A 13,173-nucleotide genomic window follows, 5' to 3' on the forward strand; every position below is an offset into this window, starting at 1 on the left:
ACAGGTAGTTGTAATGGGACCAGAAGGCAGGAGAAACAAAGCAAAGCATCGGGTAAGTGTCGAATGCGGAATGTATCAAAAAGGCAAAGTTACGGGTGCTCTACCTGAATGCGCGCAACATTTGGAACAAGGCAAGATGATCTAACGGCACAGATAGGGGTAAATGGGTATGGTATAATTGTCATTAAAAGAAACATGGCTACATGGTAACCAAGACTGGGAACTGAATATTCAAAGATGTGTTTAGGAAGGACGGGCAAGGAAGGAGGTGGAGTTGTGCCACAATAAGGGATAGGATCAGTGAAGTAGGATCTCAGATCGGAAGAACAATATGTGGAATGTGTTTGGATGGAGGCAAGAAACAGCAAATGGCAGTGATCATTGGTTGGAATGGTTTATAGCCTACCAAATTGTAATGACAATGTAGTGATGAGAGAAACATCAGGTGATGAGAGAAACATGTTGCATGTGCAATACTGTACTGTGATTATGGGGGACTTCAATTTGCACGTGGACTGGTTAAACCAAATGAGCATTAATGCTGTGGAAGACGTGTTTCTGGGATGGGTTTCCAGACCAGCAGGAGTCAATGAGAAAGGGTAATTAATAATAGTGAAAGAACATTTAGGAATGAGTGACAACAGAATATTACATTATGTTTGAAAGCGAGGAAGTTCAATCTGAAGCCAGGGTGTTAAAGTTGAATGAAGGAAATTATGACGGCACGAGGGACAAATTGGCGGAGGTGGATTGGGAAAATACATTAAAAAGGTATGACTGTGCATAGGTAACGGGTGGATGACTGGTTTAGCACAGAGCTAAAGAGCTGGCTTTTAAAGCAGACCAAGGCAGGCCAGCAGCACGGTTCAATTCCCGTACCAGCCTCCCCGAACAGGCACTGGAATGTGGCGACTAGGGGCTTTTCACAGACACTTCATTTGAAGCCTACTTGTGACAATAAGCGATTTTCATTTCATTTAATTTCCTAGGTAAAGGGTGATCTTCAGAGAACTATCACATAGCTTACATTTCTTCAGGGTGCAAAAATCAACAAAAGCCAGCCAACTGTGCCTGACAAAGGAAGTTAAGGAGCGTATAAGATTAAAAGGAATGGTTTTCAAAGTTGCCAGAAATAGTAGTGAACCTGGGGATTGGGAGGATTTAAAAATACAGCAAAGGAAGGACAAGAAACTGATAAAGAAAGGGAGAACAAATATACATGTAATCTAGCAAAAACATAAAAGCATGGCTGATCTCATCTCAGCCTCATCTCCACTGTACTGCCCGCTCTCCATAACCCTTCATTCAACCAATTACTAATTAAAAATCTGTCTGTCTCCTTCTCAAATTACTCAATGTCCTATTGGGGGCTTGGAGAAGATTCAGGTACCATTGAAGTGTGTGCAGCAAGAAGGGGCTGGATGGGTTCTCGGTGCAATTTTCTAAGTAGCCTTTGGATTGGGTCTGTTGTTGCTGGGCATGTTTAGGGAATCATTGGCACGGGGCATCCTCCCAGAGATACTGGGGCAGGCATCCATCTCACTTCTCCTGAAGAAGGATAAGGATCCCACAGAGTGTGGGTTGTATCGTCTGATCTCCCTGATGAATGTGGATGCCAAGTTACTGGCCAAAGTATTGGCATTAAGGTTGGAGCCACAAACCTGCCTACCATCATTGACTCTATTTACACATCCCGCTGCCTGGGGAAAGCGGGCAGCATAATCAAAGACCCCTAACATCCGGCTTACTCACTCTTCCAACTGCTTCCAGCGGGCAGGAGATACAAAAGTCTGAGAACACGCACGAACAGACTCAAAATCAGCTTCTTCCCCACTGTTACCAGACTCCTAAACGACCCTCTTATGGACAGACCTCATTAACACTACACTCCTGTATGCTTCACCTGAAGCCGGTGTCTATGTATTTACATAGTGTTGCCCTATTATTTATTTTCTTTTAATTTTCTTTTATTTTCATGTACTAAACGATGTTTGAGCTGCTCGCAGAAAAATACTTTTCACTGTACCTCGGTACATGTGACAATAAACAAACAAAAACAAATCCCTTGACTCCAGGAGGTAGTAAGGGAAGATCGACAGGGCGGAGGTTGTCGGCAAACATGCGCAGGTTGCTGCATGTGGTGCTTACCCCTGCGACTGGGCCGGTACCAGAGAACACAGTGGTTAGCACTGTTGATTCACAAAGCCCGGGTCCGAGGTTTGATTCCCAGCTTGGGTCACTGTCTGTGCGGAGTCTGCACGTTTTCCCAGTGTCTGTGTGGGTTTCCTCCCACAAATCCTGAAAGATGTTAGGTGAATTGGACATTCTGAATTCGCCCTCAGCGCCTGAGTGTGGCGACTAGGGGCTTTTCACAGTAACTTCATTGCAGTGTTAATGTAAGCCTACTTGTGACAATAATAGAGATTATTATTATTATTGTATCTTTGGACGCGGAGAGGTTGTTCGACCAGGTGGAGTGGGGGTACCTTTTTGCAGTTTTGGAAAAGTTTGGGTGCGGTTGCTATGTGTGTTTGCTAATGTTTGTCCCAACACCAACTTTCGGTTGCATTGGGGTACGAGGCAGGGGTGTTCGATGTCTCCCCTGTTGTTTGCGTTGGCAATCGAGTTCAAATGCGTGGAGTGGGATCATTAAGAGGTGGGGTGGAACATAGGGCATTGTTACATGCTGACAATATGAGAGGGAGCCGCGGTCGTCTATAGGGAATATGGTGGGTATCTTGCAGAGCTTTGATGCCTTCTCCAGTTACACGTTGAACACAGGGAAGAGCGAATATTTTGTGCTTAGTGCATCAGGGAGGGGAACTGGATTGGTGGGTGATGGAGTTTGCTGTTTCGGTTGGCGGGGACTAGTTTCCGATACCTAGGGGCCCAGATGGTGAGGGACTGGGGCCGGCTTCGGAGGTTGAATTATACAAGCCTGGTGAGTAGAGTTAGATCACAAGTAGGCTTCAATGAAGTTACTATGAAAGGCCCCTAGTCTCCAAAAGCTATATCAAACTGAAAAACTACAGACAGACCTGGCTCTTCCCATTAATTACATCATCTTTATCCCACTATGATGTTTCATCACCTGCTAAGCTAGGACTACACACAATGCCTCATAAATTATCTACTCTCCAGGAAATCTCCAGCAATCATAACAATGCTGCATTAGGCATCTCTAAGAAAACAAGTAAATGTCCAAATTGCCTAACAGCACGTCTTTCGGGACGTGTGGGAGGAAAACGGAGGAAACCGACGCAGACAGAGGGAGAACGTGCAGACTCTGCACAGAGTGACCCAAGCCGGGAATTGAACCCATGTCCCTGGGGCTGTGAAACAACAGTGCTAACCATTGTGCTACCATGCCGCCCATTTCCATACTTCAGATTCCAGCATCTGCAGTATTTTGCTTTTGAGCTAAGTGATCAAATTATGGGGTCTACTGATTATAGGAAGTAGAACAGGTGCTGCAGCTAGGGAGCTGCAACAATCCGCAGCAGAGTCTGAACAACAATGAAGTGCAGTGACAACACAAGAAGCAGCCAAAGCCTCTGAACGTCCCTGGCAGGGGACACGATGTAAACTAGCAGAAAGTTAGCGAGAGGGTAGAAGAACACGCACAATGATGAAGAGGAAGGTATTGCAGCCCGAGCCAGAGTAAAGGTAATACCTACTTGCTTATTGCTCTGTACTCTTGCTAAAATGGTCCGATGATGATTTTATTCACGGAAAGTCAATATCAAATCAAAATCGAGCCTCACACAGATGCTCGCACACCCCTCTGGCATTGTTTAAACATTTCAGGCTCTATACTTACATGCCCTTGCTTCCAGCACTCTCTGAAAATATTCCAATTGTTTTTGTTGCTTGGATCTTGCAAGCACAGCAGACGCCCACCACAGTACCAGGTGTGAGGGGTATCCGAGCCAAAAATCAGCACTTTCCCGGGCGGAGGCTTGGGGAGATCTTGGTTATCACACATTTTGCTCGGTGCCTTTGACACGTCACTGGAGGGTTTGCTTTGCACCAGCGAGGCAAAGATGTCATCAAGGAGGTTGGAAGTGCTTCTTGATCCTGTATCAGACTAATACAGAAACATTTTTCTTTTAATTAGTCTTAGATCTGCACTTCTGTTATTGTATATCTGCACTTCTGTTATTGTATATCTGTGACACCGCACATACAACTAAACATGCAGAAATTTTGACTACATGTCTCGGGTGCAAAGTAATTTTATTTGTGTATCTATTGATCGAGTATAAAAGGTGTTCTCATTAAAGAATGTAAAACATTCTCAATTTGGCCCCTGCAGAAGGCTTGGTCGAGATGATTGACTTAGTAATTCAAAATACAGGACCTAGTGGGCCCCTTGCTGGTGCGGACACTCAACGAAGCGTGGAAAGGGGGGACTTTGCCCCCGACGATATCGCGGGCGCTGATCTCGTTAATTTTAAAGAGGGACAAGGACCCCCAGCAGTGTGGTTCATACAGGCCCATATCTCTCCTCAACGTGGATGCTAAGGTGCTGTCAAAAATCCTGGCCACCAGGATAGAGGACTGTGTGCCAGGGGTTGTGCACGAGGACCAGACAGGTTTTGTGAAGGGAAGGCAGCTGAACACGAATGTGCGGAGATTGTTGAATGTCATCATGATGCCGGTGATTGAGGGGGAGGCAGAGATAGTGGTGGCGCTGGATGCAGAGAAGGCCTTCGATAGAGTGGAGTGGGGGTACTTATGGGAGGTGTTGGGGAGGTTTGGATTTGGTGAAGGGTTCATTAGATGGGTAAGGCTGCTATATGAGGCCCCGATGGCGTGCGTGGCCACGAATAGGAGGAGGTCGGAGTACTTCCGGCTTTACCGAGGGACCAGGCAGGGTTGCCCCCTGTCCCCCTTGTTGTTTGCACTGGCAATCGAGCCGCTGGCGATGGCGTTGAGGGATTCAGAGAGGTAGAGAGGCTTGGTGCGAGGTGGAGAGGAACATAGGGTGTCGTTGTATGCCGATGACCTGTTACTGTATGTGGCGGACCCGGTGGGAGGGATGCCGGGGGTGATGGAGTTGCTAGCTGAGTTTGGGACCTTTTCAGGTTATAAATTAAATTTAGGCAAGAGTGAGGTGTTTGTGGTGCACCCTGGAGACCAGGAGGAAGGAATTGGTAGGCTCCCGCTTAGGCGGGCAGGGGAGAGCTTTAGGTACCTGGGGGTGCAGGTGGCCAGGGACTGGGGGACTCTTCACAAGCATAATTTCACCAGACTTGTAGATCAGATGGAGGAGGAGTTCAAGAGGTGGGACATGCTGCCATTATCGTTGGCGGGGAGGGTACAGTCCGTCAAAATGACGGTGCTTCCGAGGTTCTTGTTCCTCTTTCAGTGCCTGCCCATCTTTATCCCCAGGGCCTTCTTTAGGAGAGTGACTAGCAGTATTCTGAGCTTTGTGTGGGCGCATGGGACTCCGAGAGTGAGGAGGGTGTTCCTGGAGCGAGGGAGGGATAGAGGCGGGCTGGCGCTGCCCAACCTTCTGGGGTACTATTGGGCAGCCAATGTGTCAATGGTGCGTAAATGGGTGATGGAGGGGGGAGGGGCGGCTTGGAAAAGAATGGAGATGGCGTCATGTAGAGGTACGAGCCTGGGTGCCATGGTAACGGTGCCGTTGCCGCTCTCCCCTAAGAGGTTTACCACGAGCCCGGTGGTGGCGGCGACCCTAAGAATCTGGGGACAGTGTAGGCGGCATAGGGGAGTCGATGGAGGCTCCACTGGGTGGCAACCATCGGTTCATCCCGGGGAACAAGGATGGGGGATTTAGGGGGTGGCAAAGGGCGGGCATCAGCAAATTGAGGACCTGTTTATTGGCGGGAGGTTTGCGGGCCTGGGGGAACTGGAAGATAAATTTGGCCTTCCCCAAGGGAACATGTTCAGATACTTGCAGGTAAAGGCATTTGCTAGGCGACAGGTAAAGGGATTCCCTTTGCTGCCCTCGCAGGGGACGATGGACAGAGTGCTTTCGGGGGTGTGGGTCGGAGAGGGGAAGGTGTCTGACATCTATAAGGTAATGCAGGAGGTGGAGGAGTCGTCAGTGGAGGAGCTGAAGGCTAAATGGGAGGAGGAACTCGGGGAGCAGATAGAGGACGGGACTTGGGCGGATGCCTTGGACAGAGTCAACTCTTCCTCCTCATGTGCGAGGCTTAGTCTCATCCAATTTAAGGTGCTGCACCGGGCCCACATGTCCGGGACTAGGATGAGTAGGTTCTTTGGGTGTGAGGATAGGTGCACCAGATGTTCGGGGAGTCCAGCGAACCACGCCCATATGTTCTGGGCATGCCCAGCACTGGAAGAATTCTGGAAGGGGGTGGCGGAGACGGTGTCGAGGGTGGTCGGATCCAGGGTCAAACCAGGGTGGGGACTCGCGATTTTTGGAGTTGCGGTAGAGCCGGGAGTGCAGGAGGCAAAAGAGGCCGGTGTCCTGGCCTTTGCGTCCCTAGTAGCCCGTCGAAGGATTCTGCTACAGTGGAAGGATGCAAGGCCCCCAAGTGTGGAGACCTGGATCAGTGACATGGCGGGATTTATAAAACAGGAACGGGTCAAATTTGCCCTGAGAGGATCAATACAAGGGTTCTATAAACGATGGCAGCCTTTTCTGGACTTCCTGGCGCAAAGATAGGTATCTTGGTCAATAGCAGCAGCAACCCGGGGGGAGTGGGGGGTGTTCCTTATTATAGTTTCTATTCTGTAACTTTATATTGTGTTAATTTGCGTTGTTGTTAAAATGCTGTGTTGTGCATGGGGGTGGGGCGAATGTTTATGATTGTTAATATCATTGTTATTTTTGGTATTTTACTATGGTGCGTTATTGTTGTGTAAATTCAAAATTTTTCAATAAAAATTATTTACCAAAAAAAGTAATTCAAAATACAGTAACAGTTCTTAGGCACAGTTCAAGACAAGCTGCACAGTTTAAGATAGAATGAGAAACTAGCAAATCGATAAGATAGGATAGTCAAAAGTAGAGAATGATTCTGGAATGGGATTTTCAGTCTGTCACCATGATTTTTAAGAAGTTTGTTATCAATCTAAGTCAATCTAATCCATGCCCCTTAACGCGTTGATTGGTTTCAATCAATCTTTAATACATTTGATTTGATCAGTGCGTTTGTCAATCCAGTAAAAGAAACATTATTTCAGTAATCTTAGAATTAACAGTTATGTTACTTCAACACATTCTTTGGTGGTGCTCATCATATATTGGTATGTGATATCTATGTGGTTTATCCAGGGCACGTAGCTGGATGATAGCCAATTCTCTCTTTCAGACTGTTCATGTACATATTCAGTGTCAACCTGACCTTGTTAGAATGCTGCATTTGCTAGTTCTTTTGCAATTGTCTGCTTTTTGCAACCAGATATTTATTTTGCACAGTCATGGTGGAATCCATATTTGACTGACTTTATGATTGCCTTTAAATCAATTCTTAATTAACCCCCTCTTTTACCTATAAGAAATAGTTAGTTTCATTCAATTAGTATCCGAATGTTCTTAGCCAGATATTTACAGGAGGAAAGCTACGAACTGGCCACCCATCAGCACCAAATGTAACAACAGAGGCTTTAAGGATGACTGATGTGGGAACAGCATCCTGTTGGCACAGCAGATTCCCATTTAATGTTTGGTGCATTTGTAGTCAGGACTTGGCATTAATTACTCATCCCAAACTGCCTTGAGAATGTGGCGGTGAGATACTTTCTGGAAGCAACTGCACTTCCCAACTCTGTGGCTTGTTCGGCCGCTTCAGAGGACACTCAAGTGTCAACCACACACCACACAATGTGGGAATGCAGTCACAGCTACATAGGAGGTGACTGGTGGCCTTCCTGAAGATTATTAGGTGAACAAGTTCAGTGCTTGGTGAAAAAAGTTGGCACTTAATTTTGATTGTTTTTGGATTATGCAAAAAATCTATTCAATTCAATTTCGAATTTATGATGCTGGCGTTTGAAGAAACCATCTCTGGGTTATCAGTCCAGAACCATAATTTTTAAAAAAAAATTTAGAGTACCCCATTCCCCCCCCCCTCTCAAATTAAGGGGCAATTTGGCGTGGCCAATTCACCTACTCTGCACATCTTTTGGGTTGTGGGGGGGGTGAGACACACGCAGACACGGGGAGAATGTGCAAACTCCACACAGTGACCCGTGGCCAGGATTGAACCCAGGTCCTCGGTACGGTGAGGCAGCAGTGCTAACCACTGGTCCAGAACTATAATTGATACACTACCATACCCATGCAAAAAAAAAAGAGACAATCTGACCCTACTGGGCCAGTGTTATACTGGATTTGAGACTATTTAATGCCATCATCAAGTTCAGAGGGGCTGCTGCACTATCAGAGATGTATACTTTCTGATAAGGTAGGGGCTGGTTTAGCACAGTGGGCTAAATCACTGCCTTGTAATGCAGAATAAGGCAGAAGCACGGGTTCAATTCCCACACCAGCCTCCCCGAACAGGCGCCGGAATGTGGCGACTAGGGGCTTTTCACAGTAACTTCATTGAAGCCTACTTGTGACAATAAGCAATTATTATTATTAAGATATTAAGCGGAGTGTACCCACTCTGGTAAAGATCCTCTGGCACTATTTCAAAGAGCAGAGGAGTTCTCCCCAATGCTCTGGCCAATGCCGATCCCTTAACCAACATCACTAAAGTTATATGGTCATTATCGTTGTGAGATGTTTGACATGTGGCTGTTTCCCAAATTACCACACTTTTCTTTTCAAAAAGCGCATCACTGGTTGTAAAATGCTTCAAGGATGTTGTGAGGTAAAAAAGGTGCAAGTCTTCACACTCACCCCCACCCCGCCTCACACTATTGTTTTGCATCTGCAGATAAACAAATTTCAAGATTCCTTCCCTTTGACTTTGAGACAGAGACCTGTACCATTTGACTAGCAACCAACAAAAGGTCAACACAGTTTTTGTGGACGGGTCATATGGACTTGAAACATTAACTCTATTTGCTTCCTCCACAGATGCTGTCAGACCTGCTGAGTTTGTCCAACATTTTCTGTTTTTAGAACAAAAGACAATTTTCACTCAAATCGCACTCAGTACAACAGCTCACAGCGACAGACGCAGAGTGATGATTTGGTATAACTTGCCGCGCTTTGAAAGTAATCTTGTAAAAAGCAGAGAAAGACAGACAGAGGCCCAGCAAATTCCCGAGAGGCTGTACGAGACTCACCTTCCCCAAGCTGGGGGACAGGAGATTTCTCAGTGAGCCGGTGGTGCTGCAGCTACTGGGCGTGAGGGTTAACAGGCTGTTGAATGTTTGCAGCGATGCTGCAGGCTTCGACACGGCACTCAATGAGTCAAACAAGCCAACGGGCTTGATCTCTCGATTCAGCGAAGGCAGCTGTCGGCTTCCTGTAGGAAATATTGAACCGGTTAGCGTAACTTGGGGGGGGGGGGGAGGGATTTGGATTTTGGGTACTGTCGACGAATTTCAAATCGATTCCTTCCCTGAATGGGGTTTTTAAACATTTGGCCCAGAAAATTGACATTAATTGAAACACAATCTGGAATTCTGTTTCATGCGTTCAGACAAAAAGTTTCTATAACCAAAATGTTAATTTTTGAAGGTGTAGTGAAATGGGGAGCACTGAAGATAAATACAGACAAACATAACAAGTAACTATTCTCCATCATCTCTTGAAACCTCCACTTTGATGAGCAGAAAAGAGGTTTGGAGGTCATTGGAAAGAAGGGGAGCAGAGGGATAGATGTTGGACACAGCGCTGAACATAACATTTTGTCAAGATGTTAACAGTTTCTCTCTCTCCACAGATTCTGCATGACCTGAGCATTTCCAGTATTTTCTGTTTATTAAAAAGATCTGCGGCGGGATTCTCTGTCCGATGCTCCGTCTCCGATAGGAATTACCGACATCGAGTTTCATGATGTAGATCATAGAATATACTGTGCAGAAAGCAGCCATTCATTCCCATCTAGTCTGCACTGGCCCTTGGAAAGAGCACCCTACATAAGCCCACACCTCCACCCTATCCCCATAACCCAGTAACCCACCCAACCTTTTGGACACTAAGGGGCAATTTAGCTTGGCCAACCCACCTAACCTGCTCACCTTTGGACTGTGGGACGAAACCGGAGCATCCAGAGGAAACCTATGCAGACATCCGAGGCCGGAACTGAACCTGGGTCCCTGGAGCGGAGGGCCAGCAGGGCTAGCCAATGTGCCACAGTGCCGCCCACTTGTGGTTTTAAAAATTGGGAATCAGGCGCCATGGCTGCTGAGGGACAGAGAGCAGGTAGGACATGTTCCCACAGGCGCGATTGTAGGCTGGTTGGGAGGTAGAAGCAGGGGAGTGACCAGGAGATGGACTGTGGGAACTGGGTGACACCCCCATGGAACCGGGACATCCAGGCCGCCACCTATAAGGCAGCCATCTTGCTGTGCACTCCACTGACCACCATCAGTGTGGTCACAGTGGTTGACCAGTGGTTGAGCAGTGACACCGGCCGTATGGGTGCCCCCATCCCACACACTAGGCACCACCTGCCAGCAGGGCATCACGCGGCCCACCCAAGGGCAACGCGACAGTAGTCCCTGCAGGAGGCTGCCAGACGGGGGCCGAGGAGTATACTGCTGGCATGGATAGGGCCAACACCGGTCCCCCTATCAGCAGGAATGGGCGCCTGTCAGCAGGGACAGGCGCCAAGGCCAGAGGCCCCTACAGTACTGGAACTAAATGGGCCGGGGGAGCAGCTGGGTGTGGGAACAGGGGTTGCAGTGCAGACCAGGGCCACTGTGTAGCACGGTGGACCTGGTTGGACACGCATTACGCACCATGGTAACATGTCTGCCTTTGAGCTTGCCCCACAGGAACAAGAGGCAGCCGGTGAGGAAGGATAGCCGGCCGCCCCAACAGGCCAAGAAGGTGGGAAGGAGGCACTGCATCAGGTCTCATGTGTACAGGCAGCGCCCGTCATTCGAGGAACTGCCGGAACAGGCATGCAGTTGAAGACACCAGCCGAGCAGGGGAACCATACAACAGATATGCCGGAACATGGTGCACTGGCACCATGGGGATATGGGGGAGGACATCCGCTTCAGTTGGCCGGGAAGGTGACAGTCGCCCTGAACCGCAACACCCAGGATCCTTCCAGGTGCCGAGTGGGGACAAGTTTGCGATCTCACAGACCTCAGTCACGGAGGCCCTTAGCGCCCGCTCAGCACAATATACCAAATGGAATGTGGACTGAGCCCACCAGGATGCCCAGGCAGCAAGGTTCACCATCATCGCCAACATGCCCCGGGTCCAGTGGATGATCGATGGGATGTATGTCCCCCTACCAGCACCGGCCCATGACAGGCTGCTCCTCACAAACCGAAAGGGGTTCCACTCGATGAATGTGCAGTTGATGTGTGACCAGCAGATGCACATCTGCGCCCAATATCCGGGCAGTGTGCACGGCGCCTTCATCCTGGCACAGTCAACAGTTCCTGATGTCCTTGCGGCACACCCCCAGTGAGGGCTTGGCTATCTGGCGACACGGGTTATCCACAGCGGTTGTGGCTGATGACGCCTAACCGAAGGCCAGACAGCCGCAGAGACCTGCTACAACGATGCCCATGCAGCGACCAGGGGCGTGGTCAAGCGGTGCTTCGACATCCTGATGATACGGTTCAGGTGCCTGGACCACCCTGGAGGAGCCCTCCAGTATAGCGCTAGCAGTGTCTCCCACGTTGTGGTGGGCCTGCTGTGTCCTCCACAACATCGCGCAGCAGAGGAACGATGTGCTGGAAGAGGAGGATGAACGCCAGGCTCGTCCGATGAGGAGGATGCAAGGGAGGGCGAGGATGGGCAGGATATGGGGCCTCAGAACTCTTTTGGCCGGATTCTCCTGCTCCACTCATTGCAGGAACTCCATGGGCAAAACGCCAGCAGTGGAAAAATCCATTGACCTCGGATGGGATTCTCCAGTCGCCGGACGAACACGGCCAGATAATCCCGCCCGTAGTCTCTGAAACAGAGGGCGAAATTCTTCGCAATGGCCGACGCCGGAGTGAAACCCGGAGTGTTTCACTCCGGCGTCGGAGGCAGCTCCTCGCCCCCTATTCTCTCTCTCCCCCCCCCCCCCCCCCTCCCCTCCCCCCGTGGTGGGGGAGCCCGTGGTGCTCGATCCCCTCTCCGCCCCCCACAGGCCCCACACCTACCTGTCACGCGCTGTTCATGCCGGCAGTGACCAGGTGTGGTTGCCGCCGGTGTGAACCCGTCGGGGTCGTCAGGCCGCTCGGCCCATCCGGGCCGGAGAATCGTTGGTCGCCGGGAAAAACGGCGACCAGCGATTCTCCGAGCGGCGTGTCGCATTTGGGGGCGGGTGGGAGAATCGCGGGGGGTGCCAGAGCAGCCCTCCCGCGATTCTCCCACCCGGCGTGGGGAGCGGAGAATCGCGCCCAGAGAATTCCGCCCCTGAAGTGAGTTCAAGAATTACTGCTGTAATATCTCACTGCTACCACTAGAGGACAGTAAGAAGTCTTACAACACCAGGTTAAAGTCCAACAGGTTTGTTTCAAACACTAGCTTTCGGAGCACTGCTCCTTCCTCAGGTGACTGAGGATTAGAGGATACAGAGGGCCAATGAAAAATTCAAATAGTAAAAGTATCGGACTTATTCACCCATCCAGAATTGTAATGTCAACTTTTTCCTCCAGGTATTTCATATAGGCCATGAAATACGACAGCGATTAGCCACTTACATGACATACAGTCACTGAAAAAAAAATTCAAGAGCAAAGCTCAGGCAATTTATAATCATCTTCTGAACTTGGTGATTACCACCTTGTAAATCATTCCAGGATTTTAGAAGGCGTAATAAATTTTATGAGGTGATTTCATTCCTTCTTTCAGTGCAGTCAGCACTGGCTACTACTGTTAACATTGGCGAGATTATTGATGTGGGATGATGTTCAAATTGAATTAATAAATGCTGGGTCATTACTGTAAGCTTATTGAGAAGTAAATAGCAATGATTACAGGAACATTCTGTAACGACTGCAACATTCCACCCCACCCAATTAATCTCAAAAACCTTCGGCCATGGATCACATTACTCACATCGGAGGAACAGAATTCCACCAGTCATTTTTCTATTATATGTT

General features: G+C 48.8%; 1 protein-coding gene across 1 annotated transcript in view; it reads right to left on the reverse strand.

Annotated features, from left to right (window-relative positions):
* The window catches only part of LOC119963902 (lysine-specific demethylase 3A-like), a 97,319-nt gene that overhangs the window by 17,941 nt on the left and 66,205 nt on the right, over positions 1 to 13,173 (reverse strand). The window contains exons 16-17 of the mRNA XM_038793294.1: positions 9,235 to 9,416; positions 3,821 to 4,087 (exon numbers count right to left, since the gene is read on the reverse strand). Of these exons, the coding sequence (XP_038649222.1) occupies positions 3,821 to 4,087; positions 9,235 to 9,416 (449 nt within the window). The remainder of the gene's footprint in view (positions 1 to 3,820; positions 4,088 to 9,234; positions 9,417 to 13,173) is intronic.

This window comes from Scyliorhinus canicula, chromosome 3 (genome assembly GCF_902713615.1).
Source record: "Scyliorhinus canicula chromosome 3, sScyCan1.1, whole genome shotgun sequence".
Taxonomy (NCBI): Eukaryota; Metazoa; Chordata; class Chondrichthyes; order Carcharhiniformes; family Scyliorhinidae; genus Scyliorhinus; species Scyliorhinus canicula.